General features: G+C 42.7%; 1 protein-coding gene across 1 annotated transcript in view; it reads left to right on the top strand.

The window, feature by feature from the left end:
- LOC143961421 (very-long-chain 3-oxoacyl-CoA reductase-like) overlaps window positions 1–24,642 on the top strand; it is a 121,026-nt gene extending 96,384 nt beyond the window's left edge. Inside the window, exons 8-11 of the mRNA XM_077470705.1 lie at window positions 3,161–3,242; window positions 7,238–7,303; window positions 18,010–18,159; window positions 24,455–24,642. Of these exons, the coding sequence (XP_077326831.1) occupies window positions 3,161–3,242; window positions 7,238–7,303; window positions 18,010–18,159; window positions 24,455–24,571 (415 nt within the window). The 3' untranslated portion in view covers window positions 24,572–24,642. The remainder of the gene's footprint in view (window positions 1–3,160; window positions 3,243–7,237; window positions 7,304–18,009; window positions 18,160–24,454) is intronic.
- Window positions 24,643–25,297: the final 655 nt, after the last annotated feature.

Here is a 25,297-nt window from a genome sequence, read left to right as displayed (position 1 = left end):
ATAGCTGCAAAGGGTGGGCCAACTCAATATTGAACCTTACGGACTAAGACTGGGTTGCCATAAAATTTCATGTGCTTGTAAAGGCAGGAGTCCCAATACTTTTGGCAAAAAAGTGTATAAGCGGGATGAGCTGACAGAAAAAAGTAAAAGTTCAGTTTTTAGGTGAAGGCAGAATAGGCTTCCCTGAAGAGATGAGTTTTCAGGGATCGCCTAAATGTGGGCAAAGTAGAAGATAGCAAGACAGATTGGGATAGGGGGATCCAGAGGATGGGAGAGGCTCTGGAGAAGTACTGGAGATGAGCATGGGATAAGCAAACAAGAAAGCTAGACAGCAGGAGGTCTTGGGAGGAGCAGAGAAGACAGTTTAGGTGATATTGTGAGCAGTGTCAGTGCATCCATAGAGGACGCAGGAGCGCCGCCCCCTCTCTCCTGCACCCGTCAATCTGTAATAGATAGATTAATGCATTGCATGAATCTATCTATTGCTGCCGCTGCCGCCCCCTATTCAGGTGTCCGGCCCCTTGTCGGGTGCCAGGCATCTGAATTACAGCGGGGGGGGGGGGTTGGGTTTTGGAAGTGCCTAATTAGAGCCGTGGGCTCTAATAGGCACCCTGATTAGAGCTGTGGGCTCTAATAGGCTTCCAAATTAGTAAACAGTGGGCACACTGCTGTGCGTTCGCTGCTTACACAGTGCTGTGTTAGGGAGTCGAATAAATCACTTCCCTAACACTGACCCGCCTCTCAGCCAATCAGGTGCACCGGGTCTGGTTACCTGTCACCTGATTGGCTGAAGCGACAGGCGCTGTGATTGGATGCCTTTCGGGCGTCCAATCATAGCAGAAGATGTCGGGAGAAGACATTGAGGACTCGGAGAGATCGTGGAGGAATGCGCTGACCCGAGACAGGTAAGTGCGGGGCGGGGGGGACACTGGCAGCATTTGATGGGGCAAACTTGTCGCAATTGATGGGGCAAACTGGCGGCAATTGATAGTTACAATGGCTGCGTTTGATGGCACAGTGGTTGCGCTTGATGACACAGTGGCTGCGTTTAATGGGCACAGTGGTGGCAATTTATGGGTACAGTGGCTGCGTTTGATGGGCACAGTGGCTGCGTTTAATGGGCACAGTGGTGGCAATTTATGGGTACAGTATCTGCGTTTGATGGGCATAGTGGCTGCGTTTAATGGGCACAGTGGTGGCAATTTATGGGTACAGTGGCTGCTTTTGATGGCACAGTTGCTGCATTTTGATGGCACAGTCGATGTGTTTTGATGGCACAGTAGCTGCATTTGATGGGCATAGTGGCTGCGTTTGATGGCACAGTGGCTGCGTTTGATGGCACAGCAGCTGCGTTTGATGGGCACAGTTTGCGCCACCCTCCCCCCCCCTCCAAAAAATTTTGAGCACCAGCCGCCACTGGTTGTGAGACAAAATTGGTTTTGTTGCTCAAGGCAGAAGAGTGGATGGCTTTGTATGGTAATGTTTTAAATTCCATTTGTTGGGCAATTGGAAGCCAGTATAAGGATTGGCAGAGAGGGATGGTGGTTGTTAAGGTGGATAATGCCGCGTACACATGATCGGATTTTTCGTCGGAAAAAGATATGATGGCTTTTCCAATGGGATTCCGCTCAAGTTTGCCTTGCATACACACGGTCACGCAAAAGTTTACTGAAATTACGACCGTCAAGAATGCGGTGATGTATAACACTACGACGAGCCGAGCTAATGAAGTTCAATGCTTCTAAGCATGTGTCGTATTGTTTCCAAGCATGCGTAGGAATTTTGCACGTCGGAATTTCCACAGACGATCGCATTTTCGGATAGGAACTTTTCATGACTGAAAAATTGAGAGCATGCTCTCAATGTTTTGCTGGGTGGAATTCGGTCAGCAAAAGACCCATGGAGCATACACACGGTCGCATTTTCCGACGAAAGACTCTCAACGGTCTTTTGCGAGCCGAAATTCCGATCGTGTGTACGTGGCATTAGTCTGGCAGTAGCATTCACAATAGACCGAAGGGGCCATAGCCTGTGTAGAAGTATGCCTATGAGAAGGGAGCTGCAATAGTCAAGGCAGGATAACAAGGGAGTGAATGGGTAACTTGGTGGTTAAATGTTTCCGAAGTCTAATCAAATCACTGGCTCCCAGGTGTATACATTCTTATCTTATTGTATTTTTTATTGGTCATTGACACCATTTGTTTACCATTCCTTTTTCTATGTCTATTCATTAGCAGCAATTTTGCTTCATTTTCATATTTTTAACCTTCTTCTTCAGCCCTGATAAAGGCGAATTTTGTGCTCCCTGAAATGCGTTGACTGTCCTTTGCTTTTCTCATTGTCCCCAGTTGGAACAGTTAACAATTTTGGATATTTGAAACTTAGAGAAGGATGACTTGGAAGAAAGCCATTGAAAGCTGTAGAATGAGAAGATATTTGTTATTGGGGGTCCTTAAACCGCTTCAATACCAAGCAGTTTCACCCCCTTCCTGCCCAGGCCAATTTTTAGATTTCAGCGCTGTCACGCTTTGAATGACAATTGCGTGGTCATGTAACGATGTACTCAAATGACATTTTTATCATTTTTTTTCACACAAATAGCACTTTCTTTTGGTGGTATTTAATTACTGTTGGTTTTTTATATTTTTTGCTAAAAAAAATAAAAAAACACCGAAAATGAAATAAAAAAAAAAGTTTTCTTCGTTTTTGTCAAAAACGTTTGTAAATAATTAATTTTACCCCTGCACTGATGAGGCTGCACTGATGGGCACTGATGAGGTGGCACTGAAGGACATTGATTAGGTGGCACTGATGAGGAGGCACTAATATTCCATGCTGATAGGTGGCACTGATGAGCACTGATAGGTGGTACTGATGGGCACTGATGAGATGGCACTGAAGGGCACTGATTAGATGGCACTGATGAGGAGGCACTAATATGCTGCACTGATAGGAACTGATAGCTGGCACTGATGAGTACTGATAGGCGGCACTGATGGGCAGCACTGATGAGAAAGCACTGAAAGGCAACACTGACTGGCATCACTGATGGATTCTGCCCACCGTCATTTTACTATACGGCGGGCGGAAGGAGGTTAAAGTATGGAATTGTGTGGAAGTTTACATTAGTTAACCTTGTTGTGTTTTTTGGGTTCTCTAGGAAGAAAGGTCTGATAATAAACATGTCTTCTGAGGCTGGAACTCGTCCATATCCATATAAGACTGTGTACAGCTGTACCAAGGTAATCCAACACTGCTTTCTTTTTTTTGCTGAACAGTTTACTGATTCTGATGTAGAGTCATTTGACATATTTAACCAGTTCCTGTCTGGCATATAGCAAAATGATGGCCAGGCAGGACTTGCACCGTTCCGTGTGGATGCGGACGATGACGTACTCCCAGGCCGCACTGCAGCGTGATCTGTCACCGGCTGTGTCTACCGGACACAGCCAAGGACTTATCAGTGTAACAATCACAGCAGGTCACATGACACTTGTAAACAATGGATGGCTTCCTTTCATGCCATCCATTGTTTACACTTGTGTAGCCAGCTGTAAATGGTCAGTGTGATCACATGATACAGACAGGGTCAATCACAGCCTATCTGTACCATGTGATTAGCTCTGGCCAATCACAGCTAATCACAACAAAACTAAATTAATGAATCTGTTTCATTCAGTAAAATGCTTGCTTATAGCAATGAAATTCAAAATCATAATGTGTATTAAAAATAAAAAAAAATCCTGATCACTTCCCCAGAGTGTTACAATGTTACTATGGTAATATTATATTGCTCTGGTCACAGTGTGTTTAAAATAAGAAGAACATTTAATAAAAATGTTAAAAAAAAATAATTATAATTTGCATTGTAAACAGTGCCAGTACCTGATCACCACCACATCCCTTATATGATGACTCTGTACTGCACTGGGGACAGTATGTAATTTTTTTTTTTTTTAAATCCCCAATTTTATGACAAAAAAATTAAAACTTAAAAAAAACTCGCCATGCCTATTACTAAATACCTTGGACTGTCTACTTTCCAAAAAGGGTTGCTCGAGGGATATTTGTAATGTCCAGACATTTTTGGGCCTCAACAAATGAGATCAGGATTCATCAGGATTCATCAATTTTTATATATATATCCCATAGTTTGCGGACTGCATAACTTTCCTACACACTTAATAATATACACTAAGGTGGGTTATTTTCACCAAAGAAATGTAGCAGAATACATTTTGGCCTAAATTTATGAAGATCAATTATTTATTTGGAAATTTTATTAGAGAAACTAACAAAAATTAGTTTTTTTCAAAATGTTCAGTCTTTTTTTGTTTATTTAGCAAAAAATAAAAACTCCAGTGGTGATTAAATACCACCAAAAGAACACTCTATTTGTGTGAAAAGAAATGATAAAAGTTTCATATGGGTACAGTGTTGCATGACCAAGCAATTGTCATTCAAAGTGCAACAACGCATTGTTCGGGAATCATATACAGAAATATAAGGTAACATTCACTTTCATATTTACCTTGTTTCAGTCACTTTTTCAGGTGCCATTCATTTTCAATGGCACCTAATTGAGCTGAAATCGAGGCAAACGTTTGAAGCTTGTCTCTCAAAAAGGAAAGATGAGCTCCATCTGTATATGAAGCTAGTTAACCGCTTGCCGACCGTATATATATATAGAGGCAAAGTGGCTCCTCTTCGCAGGATCACGTACCTGTACATGATCCTGCATTTCCATGGCAGGGTTGCAAATGCGCGCCAAATGCGCGCCACCACTGCCCCGCCCCCGCTGTGATTGGACACAACGGGAGCCAATCAGTGGGTCCAGCGAACGTGATGTCCGCCAGGACCCAACGATCATTCCAGAGAGACACAATGGCAGTCTGCCTATGTAAGCAAGGCAGGTCGCCATTCTGTGAGAAGGGAACCTGCGATCCTGTGTTTCTGCTAAGCAGGAACACAGATTTCTGCCTTCTCACAGTGAAAGCACCTCCTGTACAGTTAGCAAGCACTCCCTAGGAACACATTTATCCCTTTGATCGCCCCTGATGTTAAAGCAGAGTTCCACCCAAAAATGAAACATCTGTTTTTCGGAATCCTCCCCCCTCCAGTGTCACATTTGGCACCTTTCGGGGGGAGCAGATACCTGTCTAATACACCTCCTCCGCCCCGCTCTCCTCTGGGAGACACACAGGTCCCAGAAGACAGCAGGGACAAGTGGGATCGCACAGCGTGACACGCACATGTGCAGTAAGGAACCAGGCTGTGAAGCCGCAAGGCTTCACTTCCTGATTCCCTTGCCAAAAATGGAGGCGCCTCCACCTGGGAGCCGAGGGACAGATCAGCTTCGGGTGCCAGCATCGCAGGCATCCTGGACAGGTAAGTGTCCATATTTTAAAAGTCAGCAGCTGCAGCATTTGTTGCTGCTGACTTTAAAATAATAGAAATAAATTGGGCGGAAACGCCGCTTTAACCCCTTCCCAGCCAGTTTCATTACAGTGACAGTGCATATTTTTAGCACTGGCCCCAAAAAAAGTGTCACTGAGTGTCCGATTTGTGCACCGCAATGTTGCAATCCCACCATAAGTCCCTAATTGCCCCCATTACTAGTGAAACAAATAAAAATTAAATACATCTATCCCATCAATATACACTTATTGGGATTTTATTTTTTTTACCAAAAACATGTAGCAGGAAACATATTGACCTAAATCTATGAAGAAATTAAAATTTTAAAATTTTTTCATGGGATGTGTTTTATAGCAGAAAGTAAAAAAAAATACTTTTTTTTATAGCTCAAAAAAAAAAAAAAAAAAGAGGCCATCAAATACCACCAAAAAAAGCACTTTTGGTGGTATTTGAAAAGCACATACATTTTATTTTATGTAACATCGCATGACCGCGCAATTGTGAGTTAAAATAATGCAGTACCGTATATCGCAAAAAATGGCTTGGTCATTAAAGTGGTTGTAAACCCTTACAACCAACTTTGACCTACAGGTAAGCCTAGATTAAGGCTTACCTGTAGGTCCAAGAAATATCTCCTAAACCTACACGGTTTAGGAGATATTTGGCGAAAGACAGGCCCCGCTGTCTATGGCGCATGCGCCGTAGACAACGGCGCGCAGGCGCACTGAGCGCGCCGCGATCAACGGCGATATGGCGCGAGTGGCGCATGCGCGGGAGTGACGTCATCGCGGCTTCGCCAAATGACACCGAGAAGGTGGATGCGCCGGACTACAGGGGACAGGGGACTTCACTGTCTCCTGTGTCAGGTAAGTGACACATAATGGGCTACTATGCATCCATTATGCTTTACCTTTGCAGGGAATGAAAGAGGAAGTAAACTCATCAGGGTTTACTTCCTCTTTAAGGGAGGTAAACCTTCCAGAGGTCAAGTGGTTAAAGAAGAACTTCAGTCCCTTCTCTGGTTGGTTTCGCACCCCCCACGGTGCTGCCCTGTTCATTATTATGGCATCCAGAGCCTGGTAGAGCACTTCGGGACGTCTGCACAGGAGATTTCCAAAGTAATGGCAAACACTATAGAAGTTCTGGAACTTCCATAGCAGCCGACCTTGGCACATGCAGGAGAAATCTGCGTGTGTGCACATGTACGAGAAAGCTGCGCGTGCGCACATGTGTCTCAGGCAGGGTTGCCAACCGCCAGTAAATTTACTGACAGTTTGTAAAAATCTGTGATTTTTTTACAACTGCCAGTAAATATCAGGAGCTGATAATTTCATGCTGTGTTGATTTAAGTGTAAATCAAGCAAATTGCTTTGTTATAGGTATTGTCAGTGTTTCCATATCATGTTTATACTGTTTAAATATTCACCATGTTAGTTTTCAATAGGAGCTCTGTAATTTCTCAGGTTACCAGTAAAAAATTTGCTCTGCCAGTACATTTACCATGTTTTGTCAGTAAATAATGCTGTGCGAGGTTGGCAACCCTGGTCTCAGGACTCTGACAGGACCCAGGGCCACGTGGCACATCTGTGCGCACACATAGAACTTAGGGGTTAAAGGGATTCAGGCGCCACCTGAATGTAAATATTTAGGTTGAGGTGTGCTGATCACTAACATTGCTAGCTTCCTTAGCAAGTACAAATCGCATGTAGCTCAACGGCGTTTGTAGAACTTGATGTCACTGGATGTCATTGCATTCCACAGCCCCGGAGCCCTGCCTATACACATTATATAATATTGGTCTGATTCTCCTCTCTCGTAGGGTTTTGTGGATTACTTCTCCCGTGCTCTTAATGCAGAATGTCAGCGTAAAGGAGTGACAGTACAGGTAGGTGGCGCTCTTGCATGGCTAACATCAATACCTAAGTGCCTTGGTAAAGTGAAATTTTCCACATTTTTACAAACAAAAAATGTAAATGTATTTTGTTGGGATTTTATGTGATAGACCAACACAAAGTGGCACATAATTGTGAAGTGGAAGGAAAATGATAAATGGTTTTGATTTTTTTTTTTACAAATAAATATGTGAAAAGTATGGCGTGCATTTGTATTCAGCCCCCTTTTACTCTGATACCCCTAACTAAAATCTAATGGAACCAGTTGCCTTCAGAAGACAACTAATTAGTAAATAGAGTCCCCCTGTGTGTAATTAATCTCAGTATAAATACAACTGTTCTGTGAAGCCCTCAAAGGATTGTTAGAGAACCTTAGTGAACAAACAGCATCACGAAGGCCAAGGAACACACCAGACAGATCAGGGATAAAGTTTTGGAGAAGTTTAAAGCAGGGTTAGGTTATAAAAAATATTGGGAGTTGGGGGCGGGGGGGGGGGGAAAGAGATTCCCCAAGAAAGCAATGAGGAGGATCAGCCACGGTATACTGTTTATAGAAATAAATTAACTTTATTAATATATCAATACTATGTTAATACCACCCCTGTGATCCAAATCAGCTGTGGACAAAAAAAAGATGCCTGTGCGAGTTTCATGCAAATTCAGCCATTCGATTTGCATGGCTGAAATCGCATCACACAGAGATCGCATGTGATTTGCACTGCAGTACGGTGAGAATCACATCCGACCTTTTGACATCGCAGCAGCGTGAACTGGCCCTTAATGTGGAATTGTATCCCATAACTGGGATACAATTCCACATTAAATGTCAGTGTCTTACATTTAGTGGTTTTAACGTACTATTTATATATTAATAGAGCTCATTTAATTTCTATAAATGGTATATCATAGCTGATCCTCCTTATTTCTTTCTTGGAGTATCTCTTTGCCTCACCCCCCAAAATGTTACTAGTGATCACCTAACTTTGGAGGTATCCCGTCTAAATCAGACGAATGGAAACCACCCCCCCCCCCCCCCCCCCCCAGTGATTAAGTCCTCTCATCTCTAAGTAAACTGGATTCATGTTTGCTTTTATTCTTATAAAAAAAATATCCCAAGCTTTGAACATCTCACGGAGCACTGTTCAATCCATCATTCAAAAACGGAAAGAGTATGGCACAACTGCAAACCTACCAAGACATGGCCGTCCACCTAAACTGACAGGCCGGGTAAGGAGAGCATTAATCAGAGAAGCAGCCAAGAGGCCCATGGTAACCCTGGAGGAGCTGCAGAGATCCACAGCTCAGATGGGAGAATCTGTCCACAGGACAACTATTAGTCTTGCACTCCACAAATCTGGTCTTTATGGAAGAGCGGCAAGAAGAAAGCCATTCCTAAAAGTAAGTCATAAGAAATCTTGCTTGCAGTTTGCGAGAAGCCATGTGGGGGACACAGCAAACATGTGGAAGAAGATGCTCTGATCAGATGAGATCAAAATTGAACTTTGCAGCCTAAAAGCAAAATTCTATGTGTGGCGGAAAACTAACACTGCACATCACCCGGAACACACCATCCCCACCGTGAAACATGGTGGTGGCAGCATCATATTGTGGGGATCCTTTTCTTCAGCAGGGACAGGAAAGCTGGTCAGAGTTGATGGGAAGATGGATGGGCTCAAATACAGGGCAATCTTAGAAGAAAACCTGTTATGCCGCGTACACACGACCGGACTTTCCGGCAGACTAGGTCCGACGGGATCAGACCGTCGAACAATCCGATCGTATGTGGGCTAGTCCAATTGTTTTTTGGGAAAAAAAATTAGACGGACCTAGAAATAGAACATGTTTCAAATCTATCCAACAGACTCAATTCCGACAGACTAAAAATCGTGAAAACCGTTAGTCTGTGTGCTAGTCCGACGGACCAAATACGATGCAAGGGCAGCTTTTGGCTACTGGCTATTGAACTTCCTTGTTTAGTCCCGTTTACGTCATCACATTCAAAATGAACAGACTTAGTCCGTTCGTGTGTGACCAAGTCCGGTCATTCGGAAAGTCCATCAGAACTCCACTGAAAGTCCGTCAGGAAGACCATCGGACCTAGTCTGCCGGAAAGTCGGGTGTACGCCGCATTAGAGTCTGCAAAAGACTTGAGACTGAGGCGGAGGTTCACCTTCCAGCAGGACAACGATCATAAACATACAGCCAGAGCTACAATGGAATGGTTTAGATGAAAGCATATTCATGTGTTAGAATGGCCCAGCCAAAGTTCAGACCTAAATCCAATAAATCTGTGGCAAGACTTTAAAATTGCTGTTCACAGACGCTCTTCATCCAATCTGACAGAGCTTGAGATATTTTGCAAATAAGAATGGGCAAAAATGTCACTCTCTAGATGTGCAAAGCTGGTAGAGACATCCCCAAAAAGACATGCAGCTGTAATTGCAGTGAAAAGAGGTTCTACAAAGTATTGACTCAGGAGGGCTGAATACAAATGTACCCCACACTTTTCATATATTTATTTGTAAAACAATTTATCATTTTCTTTCCACTTCACAATTATATGCCACTTTGTGTTGGTCTATCACATAAAATCCCAATAAAATACATTTCCGTTTTTGGTTGTAACATGAAAAAATTAGGAAAATTTCAAGGGGTATGAATACTTTTTCAAGGCACTGTATATCTCTTCTCTTATTATAATAACAGTAATAAAACAAAATATGTAAAATAAAATATGTAAAATAAAATATGTTTGCACTCTCCACCCCCTGCTACAAACCTAAAGCCCCATACACACTATCAGTTTTTCTGCTGACTTTTTCCTTCAGAATTACCAAAACCACATAATATGAGGTCAAACCTTAGGAGTTTTAATTTGTATGCAATCAGGCAGGCCCTTGTACTACATGGTCCCCACGAATAAGTCTTTTTACGACGAAACGTACGTCGGGTGGCAGACGTGCTGATGTCATTGCGATACTGCGTAGGTTGGACGGGCGATTGCATGCCGGCCGGCATTTTTTATGGGGGTTTTTACTGCTTTCTATGCAAGTGTATTTCTTTACTTTTATTAAATTTGTTATACGGAATTATGCTATGGTGTGTCTTGTTTCCATTTCCCTGGGATCCCGAGTACTGCCTTTCTGCTTCACGTGCTGCTGTTGACGGTCCCGGCCTGTTTTATTCAATAAGGGAGCCTACCATGATCATGGTCTGAAAAGGTGCTGTGGAGATTGACTATGGGCATGAAAATATTATTATAATATATATATTTTTTTTTTTTTACATTTTATTTTTATTGATACTATTACCGTAACTTAATATTTTTTATTTTTCCATGAATTCTTATGAATTTTTACAAATTATAATTCTTTTTATAAATGATGTTATGTTTGATTTATTAGAGGGGTAGATCAACTTTTCTCACTATCATTGCAATCAGTTAATTAATCCCTCATAGGTGTTTATATTTAATTTATTTATAGTATTTATGTATGTGCGTGGCTTTTTCCTTTTATCTTATTGTGTTTACGTGTATCTTGTAAAACTGAGCTGCGGCGATTTCTAGTTGTACTATTGTAGATTTAGGTTTAGCGCGGTATTTATTTTTCTTTTTAACCTACACCATGCTTTGTTGCCTGCAGACACTCATTCTTGTACCACTTTCCAGACCTTCAGCTAACTGCTTCTCTTACAGCCAGATATTTTAGATTTGGACTCATCAGGCCAGAGTATCTATTGCTGTTTTTCTGCACACCAATTCTTGTGTTTTACTGCATTGGCGAGTCCCTTAGCCTAGTTTAAATTTTGCGTAAATGCATTTTTTGCACCAGACTCCTCCAGACTGTAAATAGGTGTGCTTGAGTCCCGCTGGTTTCTGCAAGGTTGATGCTGTCACTGGACATCTTCTATTTGCAAGGGAAAGCATGGTGTGTCTTAAATCTGTCTCTGTCTGTTATCTGCTGCTGCATTAATTTTTTTTTGGGGGGGGGGGGGGGGCATTTTCGGCCCTCAGTGTTTTTGTGGTTCCACAGAAGAGTTTGGACAGTACATCTGCAGACATTGGACTTGAAGTTTGTTAGAGATCTTGTTGATGGAGACCTTCCTGTGTGTTTTTTGCGCCACAATATGTATTAGGCATTTCAAAAGGGAAGAAGACCTTCATAGCAATGCACAATGCAAGTGCATGTACAATGGCAGTCACGAAAAAAACATTCCACATTCAAAAAAAAAATCCTGAATTAACATAACATAGTACTTGCGGTGCATATGTGGTTGGAAAATATGACAAGATAGACAGACAGAACAAGAACAGGAAAAAAGGAATCAAGGAAGAATAAAAGAAGAGAGGATATGAAGGGGAGATATAGGAGAGATCAGGGGGAGAGGAAAGAAATACATGGGGATTTAAGGTAAGGGGAGAAGGAGTAAACACACCCAGCCACAAGTTCTTCTCGCCTCAGCATATAACCAAATCCACTTTGTTTTTTTAAGTATCTTAAAGTCCACAGGTAGACCCACAGTAATGGTGGCATAATCTGGTTTCGATTTGAAGTGGATCCAGCACACCCATGTGGTAACAAAATCAGTAAGCTTATCCTATCCAGTATAGATTCAGTTCCATTTCCAAAACCATATCCAACCTTGTGAACCACTCTTTTATGGAGGGCACTGAAGTTCTTCTCCAGTGTGTGGGGATGCACATTCTGGCAGCATTTGCCATGTGCATGGCCAGGGACTTCGGATAGTGTTTTCGATGGCAGGGAGGTTTGGTAAAGCAGATATTGCTAGGGAGTGAAGTCCAGAGCATAGATAGTAACCTTTGCATACAATGTGGTATACCCTTTTCCAACATACTTGAAGTATCGAGCATTGCCACCAGATATGCAGGAATAAACTCTCATCAACCAGGCAATGCCAACATCCATTTGATACTGAAGGATAGAATTTATGAAGGAGAGAGGGCATTCTATACCAATGGGAACCATCCATTTTCTTGGATACTAATATTTCAGGAAGATTTCCCTTCGTCTTTTTTGCAGTTCTCAGTCCTGCTAGCATAATGAAAATCCCTATGCCAGGCTACATGCTCACTTAATGGTCTGTATGGATTATTGGGTGGGACCTCGCTTTTTTTCTTGAGCTTTGTTTGGGATTTCCCCCTCAAAAATCATACTAAACCTGAAGGATCTGTTATAGAGTTTGGGGGGACCTCACATCTTATATTTTTGCTTGCAGTCGCCCTTAATATTCACATCAGTGCCCACTGGTGTATTGTTTGTTGACAAAGCAGGACACTAAGTATCAAGGGGGATCTGAGTCTTCTCTATTGGGTTGAAGTTCCCTGTGTGCTTATTTGAAATGTATGAGGGCTTCCATGCTCTCTCTCTCTTCCAACCCGTTTGGAGCACTTGAGGGATCTGTTCTGGCTTGACCGACTCTGGCATACCCTGGGTCTTACTATGGCATCCTATGTTTTGGCATTTCTTCACATTGCTAGAAGGTGGATGTTGTGGTGTGGAGCCATCTGTTGTAGATTGAGGAAGACTTCTTCATGGTGGGCGCATTTTAGCTCCACTAGATCCTCCTTGAGATCGGCAATTGCTGTAGAATGGGTGTTTTTGATGTCTGTAGCTATAGTTTGCAGGTAGGTCACTTCGGGCATCTGCTTCATTAGGTCCATAAATGTGGAATCATCTGTACCATATCTTCCTCATGGCATTGATTCCGCTGTAGAACAGTTTACCATTGGCTGCGTGTCTTGGGAGCCCGCAGTAGCTTCCCCTGGCTTGGACCAAGAAGTTCTGGCAGCTTGCAACCTTGTTGAGAATGCGGTATCCATTAGGGATGTAGGGGTCACTAAGTCTTCCCCATTCCTGTGGATCTGGCTGTAAAGCTAAACATTGTTCACCAAACCATGCCCAGTCATTGTTTTTTAACCTCATGCTGCCAGGCCTAGAGAAAAATATGGCAGCACAAACATGGGCTTTATGCTGTGATGCCACATATATGCATATGTCTTGTGCATTCAGTCGTGCACCCGCAGCACTGTGACCACGCTGTCACCACCATCTCCACACAATAGAAATCAGGTGTTAAGGCAGGCTCCCAATCACATGATCACTGTGACAGCCAATAGCCATGATCACTTGTCCAGAAAGCCCAAGAAATGCCTCCTGCACTAAGAAACTCTTAAGGGGCTAGTGGGAGTAGGCAATGAGGGGTTCACATACATGTTATCACACTATACCTGCAAAATCTTTAATCTTTAACCACATGGAAGTGTACGTGGGAGATGCTAATGCTGTTTTAAAAGCAAAGGGTGGTGTACAAGACACCAGAGATGTGTCCTGAATGGCAGGTATATTTTCCCAATATTTGGCAGTTCAAACAGTGTTGAGTACTCAGGGGTTCTCACCCAAGCAGGGCGAGGGGTTCCAGGGTAATCCGGTTGGAAAGTGACGATTGATTGTCAGTACTCTCTTAATTGATAAGTTCTTAATAGGGACTTAGCCCCTGTACACACGGTCGGAAATTCCAATGGAAAAGGTCCGATCAGATTATATTGTCGGAAAATCCGATCGTGTGTGGGCTCTATCGAACTTTTTCTGTCGGAATTTCCGACTGGAAAAATATGAGAGCAGGACCTCAAATTTTCCGACAACAAAATCCGATCGGACTTTGTCCGATCGTTTGTAGAGAATTCTGATCGAACAAAGTGCCATGCATGCTCAGATCAAATTACGAGACCAAAGCTAGATTTGGGCTTACCGTTACCTTCTGTTTTCCTCGTTTCACGTCTAGGGGTGTCCCATGATAAATGGCCCAGTAACTCAAGAGACTGACAACAGATCCACTTGAATGGATTTTATTTGCAAAACGTAGACAATGAACAGTCTCTTAAATTGGGATCAGAGGGTTGGAAAGGAAGTTCAAGTACTCTTAGTGTCAAAGTCAAAATATTGAAGAACTTGCTTACTTTGACTGCATCCAGAGAATAGCCATTCGCAACTGGATGATCACTCAAGTTGGACAGTCCCTCTCTCACAAGGCCTAGTAGCCAACAAGGCGCTTACACGTTGTTGTAGAACATACAAGTAATGTCTCTGCCACAGACGTTGTTGTAGAACACTTAGGGAAACTAAACTTGAAAAACACTCGTAGGATACCTGTATCTTTCAGCCAGCTTGGTGATATCCACGAGACCGGATTCTCTTGTGTACTTCAGCCCTTCCAGGCTCTTACTAAGAAACCAACCCGTACGTGGTCTTCTTCTGAAGAGTCCTCCCCTGGAATGCTTGAAGTCACTGGGTCTCTCCCAAATCGGAGACGGCACCCAACAACCTCAGAATCCTCCTTTAGTTTCCTTGCCTTGGGCTAGCCATCCCCGAGACATCAAAATCGGGTGGATCCGCACCCCAGGCCATAGCCTTCCCGGGGGCTGGTCAGGAGGGCCAGGACCATGAAGTCAGTACATCATTCTGGACCGGAATCCCAAACCACGTGACGTCCGCATCTTAAATACCCTCTCTCAGAAAGCACAGCGAGAGCGCCACTCCAACTGGGCGGGCTCCGAGAGAGAGTAACTTAACCACTTCAGGACCGCCGTATTGCCAATGTACGTCAGCACAATGGCACAGGCAGGCAGAATCACGTACATCTACGTGATTGCCTTCCAGCGGGTGGGGGGTCCCATCGGACCCCCTCCCGCTGGTTACGGCGGTCCGATTCGGTCCAGCAGCGATCCGTGATGAGGGGATGGCCGTTCGTTTTCGGCCACCCCCTCTGGATCACTCCTGGCCAATGAGAAGCTTCCTCCCCTGTATATTGTTTACACAGGAAGGAGGAAGTGATGTCATTCTCCTCGGGGCGGTCTTTTTGACCGGACTACGAGGAGAAGAGTAAAAGTAAGTGTGCACGAACACTACACTGACATGTAGGTACACACAGGCACACAAACCCCCCCCGATCCCCCCCGATCGCCCCCCGATCCCCCCCCCGCCCCCCTCCCCCCCCAGTCACAGTGTCACTGATTGCATTGATCATTTCTTTACTGATCAATGCATTCAGTGTCAGTTGTGACAGTAAAAACTGTCAGGACAGTTAGTGTTAGGTCCAGGGTAGCCCCCTATCACCCCCCAATAAAGATTTAACCCCCTGATTGCCCCTAGAGTTAACCCTTTCACCCCCTTTTGCCAGTGTCACTAAGCGATCATTTTTCTGATCGCTGCATGTGTCGCTAGTGTCGCTAGGTAGCTAGTTATTTTTTTAGGTTCACCGCCAGGTTTTTATATCGCTAGGTACCCCGATATACTACCCAATAATGTTTTTAACCCCCTGATTGCCGCTAGTTAACCCTTTCACCCCCTTTTGCCAGTGTCACTAAGCGATCGTTTTTCTGATCGCTGCATTAGTGTCGCTACAGTCGCTAGGTAGCTAGTTATTTTTTTAGGTTCACCGCCAGGTTTTTATAGCGCTAGGTACCCCGATATACTACCCAATAATGTTTTTAACCCCCTGATTGCCGCTAGTTAACCCTTTCACCCCCTTTTGCCAGTGTCACTAAGCGATAATTTTTCTGATCGCTGCATGTGTCGCTAGGTAGCTAGTTATTTTTTTAGGTTCACCGCCAGGTTTTTATATCGCTAGGTACCCCGATATACTACCCAATAATGTTTTTAACCCCCTGATTGCCGCTAGTTAACCCTTTAACCTCCTTTTGCCAGTGTCACTAAGCGATCGTTTTTCTGATCGCTGCATTAGTGTCGCTACAGTCGCTAGGTAGCTAGTTATTTTTTTAGGTTCACCGCCAGGTTTTTATAGCGCTAGGTACCCCGATATACTACCCAATAATGGTTTTAACCCCCTGATTTCCGCTAGTTAACCCTTTCACCCCCTTTTGCCAGTGTCACTAAGCGATAATTTTTCTGAACGCTGCATCAGTGTCGCTAGTGTCGCTAGGTAGCTAGTTAACTAGGCTCCCAAAAAGTCCCCCACATGTGGTATCCCCGTACTCGGGAGAAGCAGCAGAATTTATTTTGGGGTGTAATTTGACTTCTGCCCATAGCATGTGTGAGCAATATATCATTTAGTGACAACTTTGTGCAAAAAAAAAAAAGTTTGTAATATTCCCGCAACTTTTGGCAAAATATAAAATATTCCATGGACTCAACATGCCTCTCAGTAAATAGCTTGGGGTGTCTACTTTCCAAAATGGGGTCATTTGGGGGGGTTTTGTGCTATTTTGGCATTTTATGGCCTTCGAAACTGTGATAGGTAGTGAGGAGTTAAATCAAAAATTTGCACCCTTAGAAATCCTGAAGGTGGTGATTGGTTTTCGGGGTGCCGTGCGCGACTAGACTCCCAAAAAGTCCCACACATGTGGTATCCCCGTACTCGGGAGAAGCAGCAGAATGTATTTTGGGGTGTCATTTCACATATAACCATGGCATGTGTGAGCAATATATCATTTAGTGACAACTTTTTGTAAAAAAAATTTTTTTTTTGTCATTATTCAATCCCTTAGGACAAAAAAAATAAATATTCAATGGGCTCAACATACCCATCAGCAATTTCCTTGGGGTGTCTACTTTCCAAAATGGGGTCATTTGGGGGGGATTTGTACTGCCCTGCCATTTTAGCACCTCAAGAAATGAGATCGGCAGTCATAAATTAAAAGCTGTGTAAATTCCAGAAAATGTACTCTAGTTTGTAGACGCTATAACTTTTGCGCAAACCAAAAAATATACGCTTATTGACATTTTTTTTACTAAAGACATGTGGCTGAATAAATTTTGCCCTCAATGTATGACTAAAATTTAGTTTATTCGATTTTTCTTATAACAAAAAGAAGAAAATATCTTTTTTTTTCAAAATTTTCGCTCTTTTTTCATTTATATCGCAAAAAAAAAAAATCGCAGAGGCAATCAAATACCATCAAAAGAAAGCTCTATTTGTGGGAAGAAAAGGACGCAAATTTCGTTTGGGTGCAATATTGCATGACCGCGCAATTACCAGTTAAAGCAGCGCAGTGCGAAATTGCAAAAAGACCTCTGGTCCTTAAGGTGTTTATTGGTCCGGAACTGAAGTGGTTAAGCACCTAACCAGACCATAGTTCCATGCCTGCCAGAAGAGACAGTGCCCCCTGTGGCCAAGCTGAACATTTCACAGTCCAGTCAGACTGATGCTGAAGTCTAAATTTAGACAATTGTTCCCAAACCAAGCTGCAGTTCAGGCATAACTTTAACTTTGAAAAACGCATAGCGCGTGCTCTTCAGCTACACTATTTTGAAAGCATCTTTGATATTAGTTCTGTTAATTTGCAGTCATATTGTATATGTAGATGAGCACAGTGACTGTTCTTTATCGTTCCTCTCTTTCAGTGGAAGCCTCAGTTTGCTCACACTGAATAAAAGTAATAAGCTCTCACGCTCTCTGAGTGTCTGTGCTTAGCTCAAGAGTCATTTAACAGGTTTCTGATCCTACTGCCTGATATGCATATAGCCACTAGAGGGAGAATATATAAATCTTTATATAAATTAAAAAATTTTAAATATGGAACAGCAAGCATGCAAATATGCGAAAGTTGGGTAAATCTAACAGTAATGATACTGTACTTAAAATAGGCAATAGTTCACTTCTAAAGAGAGAATGCATAATTCAGAATATACTTACACGGGTCTATTGGTTTTTCTGGCAGTGTGTGATGCCATTGCTGGTCTCCACCAACTTGACAGAGAACATGAAGACTAACATCCTTGTGAAGCCTGCAGAGGATTTCGCCAGGGAGGCACTGAACACGGTCGGGCTGACCAATAGGACGAGCGGCTGCCTCTCCCACTCCATCCAGGTATGGACTGCTGCAAATACTATACGGAGCTCTTAAAAATGGCCACATGACGTTACGATAAAGGACTTTTCATGTGCACCTTGGTTTGCAATGTCGCACAGAAACGCTTGGCTGAAAGTTGGGAAGTGTTGGAACCTGGAACCTCTATCAGAATTTGGTTGCTGTCTGTGTATCCATCAGGGATGTTTATCCTTACTTCCTGTCCAGGTGATTGGTGTCAGAAAAAACAGGAAATGAGGGGAATTGTCTTCTGTTGGGAGACAGACAGCTTTTAAAACTTGACAGTGGTTCTAATAGATTGTAAGCTTCAGCTAGCAAGGCAGACATATCCTCCTGTTTCTGTTACACTACAGTGCCTTTAAAAAGTATTCATACCCCTTGAAATTTTCCAAATTTTGTCATGTTACAACCAAAAATGTAAATGTATTTTATTGGGATTTTATGTGATAGACCAACACAAAGTGGCACATAATTGTGAAGTGGAAGGAAAATTATAAATGGTTTTCAACATTTGTTACAAATAAATATCTGAAATGTGTGGTGTGCATTTGTTTTCAGCCCCTTTTACTCTAATACCCCTCAATATAAAATTCATACAGATCAGTGAAGTGCTAAAAATCCAACTGAGATCATTCTGCTCCAGAAACCAGCTGGTTCTCAACCAAACGGGGCACTATTAACCAAGTGCCAGGTGTCAATGCATTCAATTATGCTTCTCATATAAACAGTAGGTGAAAGGTGGCTGCAGATGATGTGACGTGTTTCATCCCATAAGGTGGGACTTCTTCAGTGGAGCATAACATTGGATCCACAGAGGCAAAAATTACTAAATACACCCTGTTAGGGGAAGGCGTGTTTGACCTATCTGTTCATTCAGAGGTCCACTCAAGGAGGTGAGTGGCCTGTATTGTCTATGGTGGAGGCACTAGTATGGCTGCACATAGATGAGAGCTTTTGAACATACTCACCATGTATTGGGGATCGCTATCTAGTCTCTACTATTTTCTCATCCAAACATCTTTTATATGTTATGGACTTTATTGAAATTCATGTTTATGATTACGGACTTTAATCATGTATTATGATTATTTTTTCATTAATTCCTATGTGTGATTTCCACACTTTAAATGTATCTTTAGAATAATTTTTTTTTTTTTTTGGGGGGGGGTTTTAGTTGGGAGGTTTGTTAGAGAACCTTAGTGAACAAACAGTATCATGAAAGCCTTCCCATTTGACCACTCCCACTTCTCATAAGCCCCAACCCTTATAGAATCCACCCACTCTGTCCCCTGTATTCCACTTGCTTCCACCCATAGTATCAGGAGTATACAGCTCAGTATCACAGGACAGAGTATACAGCTCAGCATCACAAGACAGATGATATAGCCCCAGAATTACAGGACAGAGTATACAGCTTAGCCTCACAGATCAGGAAATATAGCTCATCCTCACAGATCAGGCTATACAGCTCAAAATCACAGGACAGAGTATATAGCTCAGCCTCACAGATCAGGGTATACAGCTCAGTCTCACAGATCAGGGTATATAGCTCAGCCTCACAGATCAGGGTATATAGCATTACAGATCAGGGTATACAGCAATACAGATCAGGGTATACAGCCCAGCCTTACAGATCAGGCTATACAGCTCAGCCTCACAGATCAGGTCCTCATGATTGTATAATACACCCATCATCATCATCATCCTCATCATTGTATAATTCACTGTCATCATCATCCTCACCATTGTATAATACACTGTCATCATCCTCAAAATTGTATAATACACCCATCATCTTCATCATTATATAATACACCCATCTTCATTATCCTCATCATTATATAATACACCCATCATTGCTATCCTCATCATCGTATAATACACCAGTCATCACTATCCTCATCATTGTATAATACACCCGTCTTGATTATCCTCATCATTGTATAATACACCTGCCATCGCTATCCTCATTGTATAATACACCTGTCGTCATCATCCTCATCATTGTGTAATACACACATCATCATCATCATCCTCATCATTGTATAATACACCCATCATCATCATCCTCATCATTGTATAATACACCCATTGTCATCATCCTCGTCATTGTATAATACACCCATAATCGCTATTCTCCTCATTGTATAATAGACTCATCTGATGACGGGTGTATTATACAATGATGAGGATGATGACGACAGGTTATACAATGTGTATTATACAATGATGAGGATAGCGATGATGGGTGTATTATACAATTATGAGGATAGCAATGACAGGTGTATTATAAAATGATGAGGAGGATGATGATCATCATCATCCTCCTCATCATTGTGATTTTGTATAATACACCCGCCGGCTGGTGTCATCGCTATACTCATCCAGTGAGTGACCAGGACATCCGGCTAAGTGGTAATTAATACTTTTGATTATTTATTTTTTTCTTAGCAAGTTGCAAGGGAAGTTTCAGTTTGAATCCTGAGGATTAAACTGAGACCTCATCGCAAAACAGAACTAGTGTCAGTTACGCCTCTGTCAGCAAGCATATAGCAAGTCAGCTTTTTATGCCCAGTGTAAGTAAATCATGAACACAGTGAGCAGATAGAATTTCACCTTTATATAAGCTTTAATGCAAGGATAGAGGAAAGCGGCAGTCTAGCATGTCCTTGCAGCAGATAAGCAATGGGTAACACTCACAGGTCCTCCACGGATGTCAGCAAGTCAGAGCAGTCATACAGAGAGCTGAGCAGAGAGCTTTACCGACTCAGACTTTTGCTTTTACTTCCAGCTTGCTGTTCCATCACACCTGAAATACTGTCTGTGGACTCTCCCAACAGATGTATTTGCGATCTGTAGCTCAAAGTGTAACTCTCCCCCGTGCCTGCTCCAGCTCACACCAGATAGTCCGCCTGTGTTAGACCCAGCTTCACTACAATGCTTCCCAGAGTATGGTGAGAGGGCAAGCATCATGGGGCCCCTACTGGCCCGGGCCCTAGGCAGTGCCCGAATGCCTGTATGGCCAGTCCACCCCTGCATACCATTAGGAGACAGTGACACGCTGGCGCTGCTCAGCTCAGGACAGCCAGAATCAGGCCTTCACCATGATGGTCGCACGTCGGGAAACCGTAAGTGACACGGTGCTTCAAAAAGCACCACCCACTGTCCTCCGGGCCCCAGCTCCCCGCCAATTAAAAGATACCAATAGAGGACTGAGACGAATGGGTGTAGAGTGGGAGTGTTTGGGGGCGCATTGCTTGCACCCCAAACACTCCCTAAACACGGGATAATCAGCTAATCAAGCTTAGAATCAGCTGATTGCAAGCTGGGAAGCTTCCCATAGACCACTGTGTGTTTGGCGCCCAGACACTCTTTAAGTGACTTTTTTTATTTTATTTTTTCTGCTGAATAGCTTGGGGGGGGGGGGCAGCGCCTGTGTGCCCCCTATGGATGGGCCAACGCCAAAAATCTAGCCTTTATGGAAGAGTGGCAAGAAGAAAGCCATTGTTGAAAAAAAGCCATAAGAAGTTCTGTTTGCAGTTTGCAAGAAGGGGGGACACAGCAAACATGTGGAAGACGGTGCTCTGGTCAGATGAGAAATTTTACTTTTTAGCCTAAAAATAAAACACTATGTGTTGTGGAAAACTAACACTGCACATCACCCTGAACACACCATCCCCACCGTCAAACATGGTGGTGGCAGCACCATGTTGTGGGGATGCTTTTCACCAGCAGGTACAACAAAGCTGTTCATAGTTGATGGGAAGATGGATGGATCCAAATACAGGGCAATCTTATCCGAGAATGCAGCCCGGCAGGTCAGAAAAGGGAGGGGACGAGCGAGCGCCCCCCAAACCATACCAGGCTGCATGCCCTCAACATGGGTGGGTGCTTTGGGGCAGGGGGGACTCTTTGCCCCCCACCCCAAAGCACCTTGGCCCTATGTGGATGGGGACAAGGGCCTCGCCCGGTGGTTGTCGGGGGTCTGCGGTATCCCTACTCATTCAAAAAAAAATGTAGCATAGTGTGAAAATATAAAGTACACAGTTTTTGACAAGTCTTTTATTAAAAATATATTTTTCCCTGCTTCTTCCTCCATCTTCTCCTTCATCTTCCTCCTCTGGTCTTCTCCTTCTCCTGCTTTTTCTTCCGCTCTTCTACTTTCTCCTGTCTTCTTTCTCCAGTTTTCTTCTTCCTCTGCTGCTGGAGACCCTCCTCCAATGCTGCGTCCCGCTAATCTGTCCATGTCGATGTCAAGCATGGTCAGCTGATTACTCATCGGACAAATCGCGGCACAATCGCAGTGCTTGGGTTTTGGATGCGGGTCCATTGAAGTCTATTACATGCAAAACGCTGCATTATGCAGGAAACAAAAGACCCTGACCCTTTCGAAAAACACAGAGGTACAAAAACGCATTGATGTAAACATGTTCCATAGGAACCCATGTTAAAAAAAGGTTTCCGTGCATTTCTGCAAAATGCATCAAAAAACACATTTGTGTGATTCGAGCTTTTAAGTGTGCAAAAGACTTGAGACTGGGATGGAGGTTCACCTTTCAGTGGGACAACAACTCTAAACAGCCATAGCTACAATGGAATGGTTTAGATCAAAGCATATTCATGTGTTAGCCCTTGTACACACGGTCGGACATTCCAACAGAAAATGTCCAATCTGACTGTTTTGTCGGATAATCCAACCATGTGTGGGCTACATCAGACTTTTTCCGTTGGAATGTCTGACCAACAAAGTTTGAGAGCTGGATGCAAACATTTTCCGACAACATTATCCGATTGGACTTTGTCCGATCGATTGTAGAGAATTCCGATCAAAGTGCCACGCATGCTCAGATCCAATTCCTAGACCAAAGCTATTGACTACTAGCCTGAACGTAGTCCCGTTGTAACTAAATAACGTCATTACGCTCCGAGCGATCGGATTTTCCGACAACGTTGTCCGACCGTGTGTATGCAACACCAGTTTCGGACAAAATCCGTTGGATTTTTCCAGACGGATTTTGTCCAAAACTGGTGTTGCATACACACGGTTGGACAAAGTTGTCGGAAAATCCGATCGCTCGGAGCGTAATGACGTTATTTAGTTACAACGGGACTACGTTGTTGGAAAATCCGATCGTTCGGAACGTGATGACGTTATTTGTTGGAATGTCCGACCGTGTGTACAAGGGCTTAGAATGGCCCAGTCAAAGTCCAGACCTAAATCTAATTAAGAATCTGTGGCAAGACTTAAAAATTGCTTTTTACAGATGCTTGCTCTCCATCCAATCTGACAGATCTTGAGCTATTTTGCAAAGAAAAATGGGCAAAAATGTAATTCTCTACATGTGCAAAACTGGTAGAGACATCCCCAAAAAGACTTGCAGCTGTAATTGCATTGAAAGGTGGTTCTACAAAGGATTGACTCAGGGGGGCTGAATACAAATGTACCCCACACTTTTCACATATTTATTTGTAATAAATTTGGCAAACCATTTATCATTTTTCTTCGTGTTGATCCATCACATAAAATCCCAATAAAACACATTTAATTTTTTTGTCTGTAACATGACAAAATGTGGAAAATTTCAAGGGGTGTGAATACTTTTTCAAGGCACTGTATATGGACAGGAATGTGTGTCCAAAATTATGTTTAGGTGTTTCTAGTGAAGGGTTCTGGTAATGCTACAACATAAAAAGACATTTAAGACAATTGTTCTCTTCCAACCCTGTAATAACAATTTAGGAAGACCCTTTTCCATTCCATCATGACTGTGCCCAAGACTAGCCCCATTGAGACATGGAATAATGCATTTGGTGTGGAGGAACTTGAGTGTGCTGCACAGAGCCCTGACATCAACCCTTCTGAACACCTTCGGGATGAATTGGAATTCCGATTGAAAACCATCCAACATTAGTATGCGACCTAACAAATGATATTTGGGTGAATGGGCACAAATTCCTATAGACACACTCCAAAATCCTATGGAAAGCCTTTCCAGAGGAGTGGGGGCTGCTCTACACATGAAGGGAGACCAACTCCATATTAATGGCCATGGTTTTGGAATGAGTTGTTCCCACAATCTCAAATGGGTGTGATGGTCAGGTGTCCACTATTTGACCATGGTGTATGTAATGTATTGTTATTCATGAATGTATTTATATTCCATACCCTGCTGCTGAGCATCACCAAAAATAATTAATGACAACAGTCCTTAATAATTAGTAATATCAGTAACTAGTAATATCTTAGTTTCCACCATTTGCATTATCAATGACCTGTGTTCTCTTCTCTCCGCAGAGTTACCTTCTTAACAAAATTATACCTGATGCCCTTCTCAGCTCCAGCCTCCTGCCAGCACCTGATGAAGATGACCAAAACAAACTGAGAGAAACCACCCAACCAAAGACCCAGTAGCAGTTTACATTTTTTTATCAGTTAAAAAAAAAAGAAATCTTAAATTAATAAATAAACAAACATTTATTACATGGAAGCATCCATTAAAGTGTATTTAACCACTTGCTTACTGGGCACTTAAACACCCTTCCTGACCAGACCAATTTTCAGCTTTTGGTGCTCTCACACTTTGAATGACAATTACTCAGTCATGCAACACTGTACCCAAATGAATTTTGTGTCCTTTTTTTCCCACAAATAGAGCTTTCTTTTGGTGGTATTTGATCACCTCTGGGGTTTTTATTTTTTGCGCTATAAATGAAAAAAGACTGAAAATTTGGAAAAAAAACGCATATTTCTTTGTTTCTGTGATAAAATTTTGCAAATTATAATTTTTTTTTTCATAAATTTTGGCCACAATTTATACTGTTACATATCTTTGGTAAAAATAACCCAAATTAGTGGATATTATTTGGTCTTTGTGAAAGTTAGAGAGTCTACAAGCTGTGGTGCGAATCATAAAAAATTGATCACACCTGATGTACTGGTGGCCTATCATTTCTTGCGACCCGAACAAGTCAGGAAAGTACAAATAACCCCCAAATGACCCCTTTTTTGAAAGTAGACATTCCAAGGTATTTACTAAGATGCATGGTGAGGTTTTTGATGTCGTCATCTTTTTCCCACAATTCTTTGCAAAATGAAGATTTTTTTTTTTTTTCCTCACAAAATTTTCAATGTAATAGG

This window comes from Lithobates pipiens, unplaced genomic scaffold (genome assembly GCF_037356315.1).
Source record: "Lithobates pipiens isolate NorthernLeopardFrog02 unplaced genomic scaffold, aLitPip1_a1.2 Scaffold_8, whole genome shotgun sequence".
Taxonomy (NCBI): Eukaryota; Metazoa; Chordata; class Amphibia; order Anura; family Ranidae; genus Lithobates; species Lithobates pipiens.
This window is presented reverse-complemented; position numbering and strand designations above follow the sequence as displayed.